The sequence below is a fragment of the Salvelinus fontinalis genome, chromosome 38, assembly GCF_029448725.1.
Source record: "Salvelinus fontinalis isolate EN_2023a chromosome 38, ASM2944872v1, whole genome shotgun sequence".
Taxonomy (NCBI): domain Eukaryota; kingdom Metazoa; phylum Chordata; class Actinopteri; order Salmoniformes; family Salmonidae; genus Salvelinus; species Salvelinus fontinalis.
Window position 1 is genome coordinate 29,692,044 of NC_074702.1, and position 18,046 is coordinate 29,710,089.

At 42.8% G+C, this 18,046-nt stretch overlaps 1 protein-coding gene across 1 annotated transcript; it reads left to right on the forward strand.

The window, feature by feature from the left end:
• Positions 1-5,539: 5,539 nt before the first annotated feature.
• LOC129837677 (keratinocyte differentiation factor 1-like) lies at positions 5,540-12,593 on the forward strand. The gene is made up of 4 exons (XM_055904028.1): positions 5,540-5,837; positions 6,372-7,492; positions 7,842-7,919; positions 10,713-12,593. Exons 2-4 carry the CDS (start codon positions 6,391-6,393, stop codon positions 10,802-10,804), a joined length of 1,272 nt encoding a protein of 423 aa, XP_055760003.1. The 5' UTR covers positions 5,540-5,837; positions 6,372-6,390; the 3' UTR covers positions 10,805-12,593.
• Positions 12,594-18,046: the final 5,453 nt, after the last annotated feature.

An 18,046-nucleotide genomic window follows, 5' to 3' on the forward strand; every position in this document is an offset into this window, starting at 1 on the left:
GCTCAGTCATCCCAAGGCAGGTGACGTATTGCACTGATACACTAGTGACACAGGCCTCGGTTGCTGTCAAAATGATGGAGGTGTACGGAGGACGTGGTGCGCACGGGCAGAATTTCTAAAACACCTGGAAACGCTGGCTATCATCAATAACCCCAGCAAGGTCTACATGCACTCTACTGAAGAGAGTAAATGGGCTGGGATTCACCATGCACCGAGTAAGGTCAAAGCCAGTCCTCTGATTACATGCACTTGGAGCAGAAGAGGCAGCGCATTCCTCCCGGCTCACTCATTATTTGTTGGAAGAGAGGGGCATAACCTACAGAAAGTCAGCACAAAAAAAAGGAGAGGAGATATAAGGTTCGTATGCTCGAAACAAACGTGACCTACCTGGAAGCGTTTCAATGGTTTTACGTGACTGATGAGCCCATGTTTTGCTCTATGCTTTTTTAATTGAAAACAGAAATATATGACATAGACACTGAATGTGATATAAACAGTTCCTTTTCACCCTTTTACCAAGGAATAAGATCGCCTCACCACACCAACTACAATTGCCGGGCAGCTGTTTTACACCAGCAAGCTCCACTCTCATCAGTTATTTAATGCAGTAAAGTGAAAAGTATACAGAAGTTATGCTACTTTTAGGCTGAGGCATTGCTATTATTGTGTGACTCGCTCCTATAGTGGGTTTAAAAAATGTACTCTTCAGGAAACCAACCCATTTGGGTCAAATCAGTCAAATGTATGAGGGTGCCCTCTACTGGCACGAGTCTACTGTGTCTCTGTTAGACATGACTAATTCTATGGACATATCTAACAAAGGGATGGCATGTTGCCTTCTGTGACACTGTATTGCAGCGCCACAACAACCCAATTCCAAGAGTCCAATCAAACAAAAGGAACATCACAAATCACCTGACGGGAGGTTACTTTTTCAATTTGTACTTCGCTATTGACAAATTACTTTGACGTTTGCCTCCGAAATGAAGTTTGTCAGTATTGTTATCTGGATGGTTGTTTTTTTCGTTACAGATGTTTAGGCAGTTTGTGATACCCTGATGCCCCCCTTGATCCTGAAGCAATGGCCAGCACCCCTCCTATTAACATAGACACACAGCCAGCTCTGAGAAATATCTACCAACACTGGACAATGACACAGGCCACCACCGGACAAAAATCTCACCATACCATCAGAGATGCTAATACACCCAGGTTTGGAGCCATGTTTGGAGAACCTCTTACCCGACTAACTGAGCTTGGGAGTGGGGAGAGCGCAGGATCCAGCAGACCTGTCTGGAGGAGGAAGGTTGGAGAGGCCAATGGGAGTGCTGAAAGAAGGAAGGAGGCTGAAAGATGTGTATTTTGGGCCTCTCTGTTCATACGTTTGGACAGATCTTCTGTGTGTTGGGTGGCATAGGCCTGACCAGCTTCAGATGGCTTCTACAGGTACAGTGATGTGAAGGGCACTGGGGGTATGAGGAAGTCTTCGAAAGGCTATAAGCTAGCACAATACTTTGGTAGCAACCCACTGGGGACACACTGGTTGAATCAACATGGTTTCTACTTAATTTCAATTAGTGGAAAGGCAACAAGATAAATTAAAAACTGCACTTTATGTATAGTTTTGTTGTCTACCAAGACTTAAGCCATGCATTTTTCTTCACTTCCTAAGATATTGGACTTGTCAGAGTTTGATGGACAGGAGAAGCAGGATAGAGTTGAGTGGGAAGTCAAACCAGCATCAACCTCCCATTGCTCCATAAAGAAGATGGGCCCCACAAAGAAGGGGAGGCACTCACCAAACTACTGATGATTGAAAACCCTTAGATATTGAGGGTCAGAATTTCAAGACCTTTTATACTAGACAGCATTTTATCCAGATTACCAATATGGGGCATCATTCATTCTTATTTGACATTTTTTTAATACAACTTTTGATAATAAAAATATACTTTTTGTTTGCACTAAATTGTGTGCAAAATTTTAGGTTTTAAATTACTTTAAAAAAAACATAGTTTGAGGCATTAGGATTAGAATAGTATAAGGAAAACCTTCAATATAATAAAATACAAATTAATAAAATGATTGAACTGTCTATTTCCATGTATAATCCTCAAAATATAAATGTATTTGAGTATTTTATTTTCTATTTCAGCATTTATTTTCCAGTTGATCAGTCTAGGATATTTATTTATTTTTGTGTTGCATTTTCTATTTATCTATTTCATCTATTTTTATCTATTTCCACATTTAATTATTTCTCGACTGATATGTATTTATTTCAAGTGACACTGGGCATTCCATATCTCTGATGCTACTCATATCAGTAGATCTCTGGTCAGATACTTTGCAAATTGCGCCAACTACTGGATGATAAATATGTCATATGAATAGATATCCGCCTGGTGGCCGACACACGGCGGAAATGGATGTGGAGCTTGAATACGAGGGCGGTGGAAAAAAGGATGAGTGGACTTTTGTCCAAAAGAATGGAAAGGGGAGCAATGTTGTTGTGGTAAATGTCTTTAGTGCTGCAGATACCTCATCGTATCTAGTAGGAATGCGTTTTGGGGGTAAACAAGACATCCCAACTTAGTGAATCTGTGTGCACAAATTTGTTTACATTCCTGTTAGTGGAGGGGGTGGGGTGGGGGGGGGGGGTGATGAGGAGTATTTTATTCTGTAATAAAGCCCGTTTGTTGGGTAAAACTAATTCTGATTGGCTGGGCCTGGCTCCCCAGTGTGTGGACCCATGCCCTCCCAGGCCCATCCATGGCTGCACCTCTGCCCCGTCAATTGAAATCCATAGATTAGGTCCTAATGAATTTATTTCAATTGACTGATTTCCTTTTATGAAATCTTTGAAATTGTTGTATGTTGCGTTTATATTTTTGTTCAGTATACATTTAAGAAAAGTATAACATGTCTAAAGAGGACTTTCCAACATTGCCTGCTCCCTAGTGTTCTCACTACTTAGAAAAACATAATATTGTAGGTCAGGGATAGTCTAGATTCAGGAGCGGGCCGACTTTTTCTGGAGCGAAGGTCGGGGGCCCAGAACATAATTACAAATATGTTTGTAACTACCGCAAGGCAAGCGGTACCGCAGCTCCAAGTCTAGGTCCAAAAGTCTTCTTAACAGCTTCTACCCCCAAGCCATAAGACTCCTGAACAGCTAATCAAATGGCTACCCAGACTATTTGCATTGACCCCACCCCCCTCTTTTATGCTGCTGCTGCTCTCTGTTGTTATTATCTATGCATTGTCACTTTAACTCTACCTACATGTACATATTACCTTAATTACCTCCACTAACCGGTGCCCCCCGCACATTGACTCTGTACCCGGTACCCCCGGTATATAGCCTCGCTATTGTTATTTTACTGCTGCTCTTTTGTTATTATATATATATATATATATTTTTAAATCTATTTTTTACTTAACACTTCTTTTTCTTAAAACTGCATTGTTGGTTAAGGGCTTGTAAGTAAGCATTTCAATGTAAGGTGAAACACCTGTTGTATTCGACACATGTGACAAATAATATTTGATTTGAGACTGCAAATTGACAGCAAGAACATCATGATTTCAAACCCTAGCTTACATTTGAAGAAAACCCTAGCTTACATTTGAAGACAATCACGCGTTTACAAATGCTAAAATCACTTGGAGCAGATTTCGTGGTGTTTTTACAGTCTGCTATGTCCAACAATGAAAATTCCACGTTAATGCTACTTCACTACAATCTTACCGTTATCAGGCCCGTTACAGCATGTTGCATAAAATCATAATTCGTACCAAGGCTGGGCATATCATGAACTAAAATGCAATTGTTATACAAAATGGACACGTAAATAGCCTATTAATAATGAGTTAATTATCATAAAACTCAACAGGAATAAACCTTTCTCTAATTATTCTCCGATGAACTCTCCACAGCAGATATGCTGCTTAAACCACCTCAAGTGGCAGTTTAGAATTAATCGCCTATCTAAGTTTATATATATTTTTTGACTCATTGAGCAACAGGCTTAAAATGTATCTAGGTTTAAAGTGAAAACTAAACTTAGATTAGTGGAAGGATTTAATTTAACTAGGATTCATTTAAAACTAGGTTTAACATTTGGTGCAGCAAGATGAATAGATAAATCTTGATTTAACCCAGTTTAAGAGTTAATCCATGTTGGTGCAACCCACCCAGAAAGTTGTGGTAGAGGTTTATCAGATGAAGAAATATTAAGCTCTAAGACAAAACTTAATTAGATGAGCAGCATGTAACTGGAGAGGTTGACGTCGAGATAGACGAGGATACACTGAAATGTGTTTTGTCAGATGGAGGGTTCAGGCATACCACTCCAAATAATGGTGTGTTTACATTGACTCGTGAATGGGAGAGGGTCCATTCGGAGAGAAGTGGTATAGGTATTTCAAAACGTTCTCATGGGTAGGCCTATTGGCAGGAAAGATTAAAGACTAGAATCCTTACTGTGTAGTACATTTTCGAAATCATACATTTTCAGGCATATATATATATATATACATATATTTTAGCTCCATAGAGGGAGAAACTTGCGTTGTCATTTCATAATACTGCTCATATAAGGTGCACACCTCCGCTGTTTGGCCACCCAGAACAAAAGTGGTAGATACACCAGTGTTGAGAAACATAACATCTGAACAACGCACAAATAACTTTTGGGATTCTGGTGAAATTAAGTCACTACAATTAGTGAAATAAAAACTTAAAAATGAAACATCGGCACAAATAATAGTTTTTCCCGTACAGCGCTTTATTTGTACCGTATAGCGTTCAGGCAACCCATTTTAAAATGTTTGACCACAGTAAAAGTCCAGCAACACTGCATATTATTCAGTTCCCCATGAAATGATAGCACATATAGATTCTACAGACCCTACGGAGTATTCTCTACAATACTTTTATTGCGACATCTAGAAACAGTTTTTGCTCTGGTTTTCTGTTCTACCTGATAATTAATTGCACCCACCTGTTGTTACCAGGTCTAAATCGTTCCCTGATTAGAGAGGGACAATGAAAACAAGCAGTGGAACTGGCTTCGAGGTCCAGAGTTGAGTTTGAGGGCAGAGGGATTCTTATTGTGGGCAATGGAATGGCTGGAGTAAAAGGCCAGCAACATTCTGTATTATCTAGCGCCCCATGAAAAGACACCATATATAGCCTACATTCTACAGACCCTACTGAGTATTCCCTACAACATTTTATTACTGTGGCACACTGAATAGTTTGTTTTATACGGCAATAATATTTCATGCACAGTGTTTTGCATTGGGGTTTTATTTTTTATTTATTTCACCTTTATTTATTTACCTTTATTTGACCTTGGAACATGTTTTAAAACACACGTGTATTGCAAATGTCACTTACATATGAACCACTATGAATATTGTTCATGTTTAGTCAATTCTTTTCATATATTATGAAGAAATACAGGTTATTGACACTTTTCTATTATTACGTGGGGACTTTTATTTTGAACATTTCTGATCGTCACGTCTTCCCTGCGTGTGGGTGTTGTAGAATTTGGATTTACCTGTAGCCGCAGGTAATAACCTACACGGGAAGACGGAGGAACAGAACACTGCGGAATTTACCAAAAGGAGTTTAGTCTTCAGTGGCTAGGGTTGGTAGCTAGCTATTTGTCTTGAAATCGGTTGACTTTGTCGTGAAGAAAACACAATTGGAGAGTTGAGAAACCGATACACACAAACTCGACCCAAAGAAAGAAAGTTTTCCGTACGGACTTCCGTAATTTTATCGGCGTCAAGAGTTAACAAAAGTAATTCAAACGATTTATGCGGTAAGTTAACTTCTCAAGTGTTCACCATATGAAGAAGCTTATCCTAATTTCGAACAAGCTTGACTCTAGCCTGACAAAGTGATCTTATAGTTGACATGTTATTTGTGTTTTGAAAAGTCATATTTAAAACTTCCCAATTTCTTTACCCTTAAAAAGGTAGCCTACCCGATCAAAATAGACCGAATGCACGCACGGAAAATGTATCCAAAACAAAGTCCTTGTGACAGTTCCACCGGCCAAATTGATAAGCGATTTAGATTGACTTGAAAGATATCAGAATTTGACTTTTTCCTATGGCATTCTCTCCAATTGCATGATTGTTAAAACGTGTATCTGCAAAGTAGCCTACAACAAACTATGGGCTGTATCTCAAAATACAGTATTAGTTCAATGTTTGGCGTCAATAGTCTACTTGTTGCAACAGGAAATTATTAATGTGACTGTGACTGGCAAAGAGATGATTAGTAAGCATAATAATTACTGTGTTTTAGATATGACTATTATAAAGTGTTCATGTTCCCATCACATTGAAAGGTCCCGGGAGGTTTGAGCCATGCCTGGCCACAGCACAGGGGCTCCTCAGAAGTCCCGCCACGACAAACAGCACAGGGGACACAGCACCAGGGCTGACGGCTACAAGCAGGGCCGCACCATCTCTAGAGACAGCACCGCCAGCCAAGAGTCCTACAAGGACCCTCATGCCGACCACAACACGCGGGAACAGTACAATGGCGACCACACCCGTCACTCTGAAGGCCAGCAAGGCCGCAGAGGAGCACCCTCGACACGACACGTCAACGGGCGGGGGGCAGAGACACTGGGCTTCATCCCTGGCTCAGCAGACTCTCCCCAGAGCACAAATGCATGTGGTTCCTGTACCTCTATGGGCTGGAGTGGCTGCAAGGCACTCCTTTGCTGTGTCATCACCTGTGGCTTCTGTGGCAGCCGGGATCTCTGTCTGCCTGTCAACAACGAGAGCTCCACGGACCACCCCAGCAAGGCCGACCCTGAGCAGCCCCACCCCCCCAACGGCGTGTCCGTGTCCAAGCCCACCTGCGGCATCCCTCTGGAGCCCAGCATCAAGCCTTCCAAACAGCCCTCCAAGCTGCCTCCCAGTGACAGCTTCCGCTACAAGGACGTCCGCATCGGTGGCCAGACGGTGGTCTATCCCACCTCGTCGTCGGGCCCCAAACGGACGCGTACGGGCGGCAAGGGCGACAGCCAGCGTCCCGTCAGCAACACCAGCACCATCTACTCCCGGGAGGACCTGGATCTGGACGACCTGAGCGACAGCGGCACGGACATTGACTCGCTCATCACTAAGAAACTTCTAGAGCTCTACGCGCTGCACCAGATCGACCAACTGGCCAAGTGCACGTCTGACTCGTCGTTCTCAAGGAAGACCAATGAGATCAGCGAGCTGATCTGCAGTATTGCTCAGGACTACAACCTGGAGCAGCGGGAGGCAGAGTGCAGGCTGGTGCATGGCGTCATCCGCATCAGCACGCGCAAAGGCAAGAAGAACAAAAACTCCAACTCCCAGGCCCAGGAGCCAGTGCACCAGCAGCCGCGAGCAAACGGGGGGAACGACCGAGGGACCCTCCTTCCTGACAGTGGCAATGAGACAATGACGTACACCTTTAACAGCAGTGAGAGTAAGAGAGGGTTACTACATTTATGTATCCATTCAAAATAACTAGTGCATTTCAGGTATTGAGGGTCTTGAGCGAATAAGGGTGACACAGTTTTGTCTTTCAATTTAAGTCAGAAAATCCAACAATGAATTCTATTCCACATTACTTTCCCATTTAACCTCCCAGTTTTCCCCTATTCTTACTTCTTGTTTATGTCGCATACCAAAACCATAGATTACTCTGCTGAAAATGCTTTTGGTGCGCTAGTTAGTGTTTGTTGTCTCACCTCTTCGGTATCATTGAGTCTCCATTTTCTATTCATTCATATACATCTATGTTTGAGTAACTGTAAGTTGTGTTTTTACCACAGTGGAGCCTGAGGTGAAAGTGTCAGAGCTGACACAGTCGGACGAACTAGCCAGGAAGATGAGGTACTACAGTGGAAGAAGTAAGTACTTCTGGACTTGAATTCACTGTCTCACAGTAGGAGTAATGAATGAGATTATATGGACATGGGGTACCTGATCCTAGATCAGCACTCCTCTGAGATGCTTTTTGAAAACGTGCCCTAGTCTTGGCCAAACCTGCACCTACAGTAACATTGTTTGACACTTATTTTACAGTAATTAGACTAGAACTATATCTAGACCCTGTACTTCCCCATACCATAGATGTTGTACTGTATAAGATGCAGTGCATTTGGAAAGTATTCAGACCCCTTCCCTTTCTCCACATTTTGTTACCTTACGGCCTTGTTCTAAAATGGATTAAATACAATGTTTTTCCTCATCAATCTACACACAATACCCCACAATGACGAAGCAAAAACACGATTTTAGACATTTTTGCAAATGTATTAAAACAAAAAACATACCTTATTTACATAAGTATTCCGACCGTTTGCTATTTGACTCAAAATTGAGCTCGGGTGCATCCTGTTTCGATTGATCATCCTTAAGATGTTTCTTCAACTTGATTGGAGTCCACCTGTGGACATGATTTGAAAAGGCTCACACCTCTATATGAGACAGGATTGTGTCGAGGTACAGATCTGGGGAAGGGTACCAAAAAATATCTGCAGCATTGAAGGTCCCCAAGAACACAGTGGCCTCCATCATTCCTAAATTGAAGAAGTTTGGAATCACCAAGACTCTTCCTAGATCTGGCCAAACTGAGCAATCGGGGGTGAAGGGCCTTGCTCAGGAAGGTGAAGGTGAGAGAGCTCCAGAGTTCCTCTGTGGAGATGGGAGAACCTTCCAGAAGGACAACCATCTCTGCAGCACTCCACCTATCAGGCCTTTATGGTAGGTTGGCAAGACAGAAGCTACTCCTCAGTAAAAGGCACATGACAGCCCGCTTGGCGTTTGCCAAAAGGCATCTGAAGACTCTCAGACCATGAAAAACGAGATTCTGTGGTCTGATGAATCCAAGATTGAACTCTTTGGCCTGAATGCCAAGTCATATCTGGAGGAAACGTGGCACCATCCCTACGGTGAAGCATGGTGGTGGCAGCATAATGCTGTGGGGATGTTTTTCAGCTGCAGGGACTGGGAGACTAGTCGGGCTTGACGGAAAGATGGAGTAAAGTATAGAGAGATCCTTGATGAAAACCTGCTCCAGAGTGCTTAGGACCTCAGACTGGGGCAACGGTTCACCTTCCAATAGGAAAACGACCCTATGCACACAGCCAAGACATCGCAGGACTAGCTTTGGGACAAGTCTCTGAATGTCCTTGAGTGGCCCTTGAGTGGTCCAGCCAGAGCCCGGACTTCAACACGATCGAACAACTCTGGAGAGATCTTAAAATAGCTGTGCAGCGACGCTCCCCGTCCAACCTGACAAAGCTTGAGAGGATCTGCGGAGAGGAATGGGAGTTATTCTCCAAATAAAGGTGTGCCAATCTTTCAGCGTCGTACCCTAGAAGACTCGAATCTGTAATCACTGCCAAAGTTGCTTCAACACAGTACTGAGTAAAAGGTCTGAATACTTATGTGAATGTGATTAGTTGTAAAAAAATTAATTGGCAAACATTTCTAAAAAAAACTGTTTTCTTTGTCATTTTTGGAGTATTGTGTGTAGATTGAGGGGGAACAATCAAATCGATTTTAGAATAAGGCTGCAACGTAACAAAATGTGGAAAGTCAAGGGGTCTGAATACTTTCTGAATGCACTGTATATCTTGAATCTGAGCCAGCATCTATTTACAGTTTGGTGGGTTCTGTAGCGTTTCAGTGTAATTGTTCTACACTGGAAATACTCTCCCATATCTGATCCGATACATGTTTTCAGAACCATAACACATTGTTTCCTTGTTGTGGCTCATGGAATGGTTCTTTACTTGTCCTGGGCAGTCTTCATTTAGGCACCAAACAGCAGAAAACTGACTGGAACAGGGAAGGACTAGCTAGACTTGTCCAATTTAGAAACGCTCATTTTCCGTTGCAAAACGTTTCTATCTGCGTGGCCTAATGAACACAACCCTGGGTTCTATGCGGCAGCAGAGGTAGTAGGCATAACCTCTGGGCTTGGCTGACTGTTCCGGTAAGTCATGGTAACTGAGGGGCTCTGTTCAACGCAGCTGCAGGCGTTTTGTAACCTTCTCTCTGATCACCAGTGGCATACTGTGTTTTGATGTGACTTTTTCTGTGTGCTGTTTTCTGCTGGCTATTATACCACCTCCCCCTCTCTGCCACCCTATACACCCCTTGCATCCCATCTCAGTTTCCCTATTTGCTCTGGGTAGGTGGTAGTGGCGGTGCATAACCCCCCCCCCCCCCTCAGGCAGCATATCAGGTGACATTGAAATTTGATGAAATTTGGGTAGTAACCCTGATTACAGCTTGTTGTTGTACGGTGGTGAGAATGGAAGGCGAGGGGGAGTCTTGTTACAATGCCTTTTCAATAGAGGAACATTGCGATGTTTTCACACCATATACATCTGTGGGAGTGTGCCAGGATATCAGCTGTCCGAAAGAAAAATTACATTCTTTATTTGATGAAGGGACAGTTTAATGGACACAGATCTTAAGCCTAGTCCTGTAAATAAAAATGCTCAATGGAGAATCTGTAGCTTTTAAATCCACGATTAAGCTTAACCAGTGTCCAGGAAACCTGTTCCGTAAGGTATGGAGTGGTTCAGTAACCATTTAAAGTGGTAACTTCAAATATTTCTATACCTTATAGTCTCTGTCCATTTTAAATACTGGCTGGTAAATGTCTCTCTCTATTCTGGCCCTTCTAGCTGTCTCCTCCAGCTCAGCTACAGCCTACTCTCACTACCAGCATGACACAGAGACTGACTCGTCAGGGGCCCCACTGCTGCACGTCCTCTGAACGCCATGACAAGGTCAACGCAACGTCCATGGCACAACGTTCTCAAGGGCCTCAACCGAACTGGGGCTGGCTGTTGTGTGGTAGTGGGACATGTTTTTGTTGATCAGCCTATTGTTCCTCCAACACTGTCATGCTTCCCAGGAACTAATAGGACATCCTGTAATGACAGAGAGGATCTTAAGTGTGGGACTATTGAATCCAGCTCTTCTCTCTGGTGTGGATTCAGCATGTCCTTCCAAACCACGGATCCGTCTGTGAGGGAGGCCTGCTTGGAAGTGCGAGATGGTGGCACCAGTCTACGGGTGCCCAATTGGCACATATCTGAACATTGGAAGAACAACAGGATTTTTTTTTTACGGGAAGAAAACTATGGACTTTTATTGTGTATTTGCATGCTATATTGTAAGTTGTTTTTATACCAGTTATGTTGTTGCCTTGCCACTCCTAGCAGAGACACTAAAAAATCACTCCATGCATTTTTAACTCGGTTCTCAGTAAAGTGACTGAACCCTAACGCATAACCGTCCTTATTTTAGTGTGTGTGTGTGCGCGTGTGACTGTGTTTGACATCCTACCATTTGGACCCAGTAGCAGGTTTAGCTTCATACTTTACTTTCAGTGTCAAAGGAGTTACTTTGTACAAAACTTTTTTTCCCAAGTGAACGTTGCTTTTTGGTTTGTCTAAACATCTCTTTCTAAATTGCAATTGTGGCATTTTGTCAATGTATAGGTACATTTTTATAAAAAAAATTAAAAAGCAATGAATCTCCTTGCCTGTTTATGCCAACTTGCTACTGTTTTAATTCAACTCTGTTGATCTAAAATATAGTTAAATCTAATAGAGTATGGATTCGGCACATTGGATTGCATCTTAACTTGGTCTGTGCATGCGATTTCCATTGACACCAATGCTTGAGTTAAACACAGATCTCAAGGATGGATTCAGTCCATTGAGCTTTCAATTACTTTGTGCTGCTTATGTTTACACAGATGTGTGTTATTTGGGAACACTAGGGATGATGTGTTTGTGATGTTGGGTTAGTCTCTAATTTGTCATTTGATCAGATTTACGTTAATGGTCAGCTATGCAGCAGAAGGGGGGAAAATATCTAATGTAGTCTACATTTTTAAAAAGCCTGTACTGTTAATTTATTGTCAAGCTTTCAATCTTTCCTTCACCATGTAATATGTTAATGGGCATCGCTGTATATTCTTTCAACACTAACTAGTCCTACACTCTTTTGCCTGCTCTCACTGTCACAGCAACATGTTTGTGCAATGTTGTTGGGCTACTTTATCAGCACCTCTCTCTCTCCCTCTCTCCCCGTCTCTCAAATTACTGTCATCAGCCCCCCCCCCACCCCGGTCAATGTGTTGTCAGTCTATTTCCGCCCTCAGCGAAAAAGGAGGAACTCGTTTGACTGGTTTTGACAAAAGAAAGGATATCAAATCCTGCTGCCTGTCCTGAGTAGTTCTTCGCAGAGGGGAGCACTATGAAAACCTGCTTTTGAGAATTCCTCTGTATCCCCACGCTCTGTTGAGATTCATTTCTGTTTCCCCTGGCTCTCTGCCCCCTCTGCATTCCAGTTCTACCTGTGTGAGGCATCGTGAAATTAGTTGTTTCACAACTAACACCTCACACCCGGTCACATGACATATGTACCTTCTCTAAACCGAATGGCACAGAGAATGTCTCTTCTCTTGGATGTTGACATGCATGGTGACATATTTCAATAAATACTTCCATGTTGACATATTTCAATAAAGACTTCCATGTTGACATATTTCAATAAAGACTTCTATGTTGACATATTTCAATAAAGACTTCTATGTTGACATATTTCAATAAAGACTTCCATGTTGACATATTTCAATAAAGACTTCCATGTTGACATATTTCAATAAAGTCTTCCATGTTGACATATTTCAATAAGCGTACAAAAAGCCCATGTTTGCAGTGGACAACAGATTTTATGTGTCATGGAGTTTATCATCTTGATTCATGTGCGCATGATTGTTTGGAAGAATTGTGTTAACATTAACCTAATGCAGGTTACAGCCGAACCCTTCTTGCCCTGGTGTCAGTTTAAATGACCACCACAGGAGGGAGCAGCGTACCACAATCATTGAAAATCGTTTCCCTGCTCCAGCTTAAAGGGGAAATGCACCTGCTGATCTGGCCTTGTTTTTGGCTTGCTCCTCAAGAAGTGGTGGCGGCCGTGACCCAAGCCAAACGCCAGTTGGTGTGAGTGTTTCTCGGGTCTGTCCTTGCTACACCGAGACACACTTATCTGTCAGAACCTTGCCCGTAGCCGTTTCTCCCCACGCAACCGCAAACAAACCTGCAGGTTGAGTTGAATAAATACAGACAGATGTATGGTGAGGTGCTGGAGGAAGCTTTGGAGAGGTCAGTAGCTTACAGGGTAATATGAGAAGAATGCAATTGCTGAATTTAGGTCGATATTCTAAACATAAGTGTTTTGATAACTTTCAACTGTATTAACAGGTCCATGTAGAATAACAACCCTTTACATATTACCGTAGAAGCAGTGTTCTGCTAATATAAGTGTGCATCTTTCGTTGTCATTCCCAGCCACTACAGGTACTGTGCCTATCGACAATTTTGGCAGGTGGTAATGGGGCTATCTTGGCAACCATGTCGGAGTGGTCATACCTTCCTGTGTGGTATCCCATATACAACAGGAATTTCCTGATCCTGGTGCAGAACACACAGGGTTTCTCCCTCCCCATATTGACTGATACCATTCAATTCCATAATAAAAACAAGACAATACAATTAAAAGTTGTGTCTAGTAAAATGTTTATGCCAGGTCTCGCCCGTACATGCGTGTCAGTCAAATCCTCTTAGACGTCTCCATGTGCTGCCTCCATGGATGTTTCTGTGAACACACACACACACAGTCACTTCTATTACCAATGTGCTGTGAAATGTAATGTTTTTAATTGTATATAACCTGCTTCATTTTGATGGACCCCAAAAAGAGGTCCGTAATAAATACAAAATGACAGTTAGGATAGGTAATATCTTGACAACACAGTGCAACGCAATATTAGGAAGGTGTTCCTAATGTTTGGTATACTCAGTGTATATATTATTATTTGTACTATTGTTTCATTCACTTCTCATTTTGACCTGCACTGTTGCAATTACATCTGCCACCCTGTGCATGTGACTAATAAATGCATCTAATCTATCATTTTTAAAAAGTTTTTTTTAAAAGAGGTGAGGCTGGAGGTGAGGTCTTTATCAGAGGTCCTGGGTTCGAGCTTCGGTTTGAGCCAAATCAGGAGGAAGTGGTACTCGCTAAGTAGGCAGCGTGACGTCCTTTCTTTTGACGCCAAACCCACCACTGGTGTGCGTGGCCAAAGAGCTCTACTTTCAGGTAAAACAACAAATGTAAACGCTTGGAGTTTGCTAAACGACATTGGAACCAGTGCTATGCTCAGATGACATGACAATAGAGCTCCGTGGCCACGCACACCAGTGGTGGATTTGACATTGAAAGAAAGATGCATATGCAGAAAATAACCTCATACCTACTGTAAAATATGGTGTTGGATCTTCAATGTTTTTCGGGGGGCTATTTTGCTTCCACTGGTCCTGGGTCTCTTTTTAAGGTCAACGGCATCATGAACTTTACTTAGTACCAGGACATTTCTGCTAAAAAGCTGGTTGCCTCGGCCAGGAGGCTGGAATTTGGCAGCAAGTGGATCTTCCAGAAAGAAAATAACCCCAAGCACACATCAAAATCCACAAAGAAATGATTATTTGACCACAAAAATCAACATTTGGCATTGGCCATCTCAGTGTCTGGACTTGAACCCCATTGAAAACCTGTGGTTTGAATTGAAGAGGGCAATCCATAAGCGCAGACGAGGATATCAAGGTTCTGGAAAGATTATGTATGGGGGAATGGGCTATTTCAAGCGCTCTGTTGTTCAGGGTGAAATCTGAACTTGAGATCCACAAGTGGGATTGCATGGAAATTCCACTGACCCAGTGAAGATAAGGTCTTTTCTGAGTCTGGGGTAATTTTACGTCTAGGGCTCAGGAAGCTACATTAACTTAATTTTGTATAAAATCATACATTGATGTCAATGAAATAGTTGATTTTGTATCATAGGATTTGGGCATCAGTGTGTAAAATTACACTGAACAAAAATAAAAATGCAACATGTAAAGTGTTGGTCCCATGTTTCATGAGCTGAAATAAAATGTCTCAAAATGTTCCATACTGACAAAAAGCTTATTTATCTAAAATTCTGTGCAGAAATTTGCTTACATCCCTGTTAGTGAGCATTTCTCCTTTGCCGAGATAATCCATCCACCTGACAGTTGTGACATATCAAGAAGCTGCTTAAAGAGTGTGATCATTACACAGGTGCACCTTGTGCAATGGACAATAAGAATTTATCAGTAAGTCCAACTGGCTTCACAACTGCAGACCCCATATAAACACGCCAGCCCAGGACCTCCACATCCCGTTTCTTCACCTGCGGGATGGTCTGAGACCAGCCACCCGGACACCTGATGAAACTGTGGGTTTGCACAACTGAAGAATGTCTGCACAAACTGTCAGAAACCGTCTCAGGGAAGCTCATCTGTGTGTTCATCGTCCTCACCAGGGTCTTGACCTGACTGCAGTTTGGCGTCGTAACCAACTTCAGTGGGCAAATGCTCACCTTCAATGGCTCCTGGCACATTGGAGAAGTGTGCTCTTCATGGATGAATCCGGTTTTCAACTGTACCGGGTAGATGACAGTGTGTATATCATCGTGTGGGCGAGCGGTTTGCTGATGTCAATGTTGTGAACAGAGTGCCCTATGGTGGCGGTGGGGTTATGGTATGGGCAGGCATAAGCTACGGACATCAAACACAATTGCATTTTATCAATGGCAATTTGAATGTACAGAGATACCATGACGAGATCCTAAGGCCCAATGTCGTGCCATTCATCTGCCACCATCACCTCATGTTTCAGCATACATTATTAACCAACCTCGCACAGCCATTGAAGAGGAGTGGGACAACATTACACAGGCCACAATCAACAACCTGATCAACTCTATGCGAAGGAGATGTGTCGCACTGCATGAGGCAAATGGTGATCACACCAGATACTGACTGGTTTCCAAATCCACACCCCTACCTTTTTTTAAGGATGTCTGTGACCAACAGATGCATATCTGTATTCTCAGTCATGTGAAATACATACATTAGGGCCTAATGAATTTATTTCAATTGACTGATTTCCTTATATGAACTGTAACTCAGTAATATCTTTGAAATTGTTGCATGTTGCGTTTATATTTTTCTTCAGTTTATATTGTGGAAAACCTTGTAGTACCTCAATAATGCTCAGGTTTTAATAGTCAAAAGTTACCCGGAGTCCATACCATTCGTTTAATAGATCCCTCTATTGCAGCAGGAGAAATCTGCAGGCCTAAATCCAAAATGAATGAGTGATGCTGCCAATCTTTCCCATTCATTTGGAATTGTGGCCTCCGAACGCATTGAGCATGATCCACACAATGGATGGCATGAACATCAGACTCAAATAAGTAAGGTTTGAAATATGTCACTGCCCACCAGCCAAGTGTTACATCTGCTCCTGCCACGCCCTCTACTTCTCGTCCTGTCTCCCTAACCTGCCGCCACTCCCCCCAGTACTCTCTCCCTCTCTCTCTCTGTGTATATGTGATTGTGTGAGTGGAGACAGGTGTGCTGGAGGTGTAACAGATCCCCACCAGCTGCAACCAGTTCCATAATCAAGGCCTCTACAAATACTCAGCCCTGCCACTTTCACACTGCCAGTTCATAGCCTCTCCTCAGTCAGTCTGTGTTTGTTCCTGCATAGAGCTTGTTATCCTGTTGTGCCTGTTTCTCCCTAGCCTGACACTGCTTTTCTCTCCGCTCTGACTCGGGTCCCTGTCTCCAGTCCCTCGTCTCGTCAGACCTGCTTCCCTGCCCTGGACCCCCCCTGCTTTTCAATAAACACCTTATCTTATCCCTGTCTACTCGTCTGAGATTGCACTTGGGTTCACCTGCTCCGCCCCGTGCAACACCAAGAGCTGTCGAAATTACAGCTGCGTTAAGTCCATGAAGCACAATGCGTTAATGTGGTTTGTGTTTAGCCAGTTGAGATTGCATTGGTCAAAGCAAAAGAGTTCACATGCCAATCTTTAATTAGAAGACACCAGGGGGCTGTAGAGAGAGACCTGTGGTACAACTACACTCACAGAGCACAGACAGATCACGGCCGGGGATACATTTCACATACTGTGCTTCTGATCAGCGCTGCTCTTCTTTGGACTGATCCTACATGTGACTTTGGGTATAGAGTGGAACACCCAATATCGCTCCAGTGTGGGAGGTAAGGTCAGTCTGCCATGTGCCACTTTGCATCCTAAAGGTGACCGTTCCTCAACTATGTGGCTGTTCCACAGAGCTGGATCTCAGAGTGTTATTGAAGTGGACTCCTACGGGAAGATCAATGTTGAAAATACAGAAAGAGCAGAGAGACTGAGTAGGGCCTGGCTGCGCTCTGGTTGGTCATAATATCAAAGCTGAGGATGCTGGACGCTACACCGGTCAACATTACCCTATGGAATATGACCCAGAATATGGGGATGGTCTGGTTTATCTATTTGTCGTTTCGATCTCTTCATTAACACCAGCGCAGATCTACAGGCTCTCCCGACCTTCCTTGACTTCACCCCAACATTCTCAGACCAAAGTCGCCTCTCTGTGATGTCAATCCGTTGCATAGGGCTCTGTGTGGCACTGCCCTTAATGGTTGTCATAGTTGGTGTTTACACCAAGATGAGGGACCTCCTAAAAGCAGAGGTTTCTTCAGCCATGGAGGCGACAGAGCACCAAGTCTTGGGCTGATGTCCTGCTCCTCCTCACTCTCAGTTCTCTCTTAAAGATGCCATGTTTTCCACTGTCAATGTATTGATTGTGTAAGTCCTTTACTGATTGTATTACTTTTACTGTTAGCTACATTAAATGATGTTAGGAAGATTTGAACATGCATGTATTATATATATTTTAAATGTTTTCTGGAGACGTATCCCTAGGCTCCAAAGCCTTTTTCTTGGTTTCGACATAAAGTTTTTCTTTTGTGAATTGCTCTGTAAAAATGTCTATACTAATTTGTGAATACAAAGGAATAAAACCATGCAGAATGTATATTTGACATCTGATAGATCTGTCTTTAT

Bases quoted from the DNA above. Each gene is read 5' to 3' on its own strand.
- LOC129837677 (XM_055904028.1), top strand. From the start codon at position 6,391: ATGCCTGGCCACAGCACAGGGGCTCCTCAGAAGTCCCGCCACGACAAA. The intron at 7,493-7,841 runs GTAAGAGAGGGT...TTTTTACCACAG, and splicing joins CACCTTTAACAGCAGTGAGA to TGGAGCCTGAGGTGAAAGTG. The intron at 7,920-10,712 runs GTAAGTACTTCT...TGGCCCTTCTAG, and splicing joins GAGGTACTACAGTGGAAGAA to CTGTCTCCTCCAGCTCAGCT.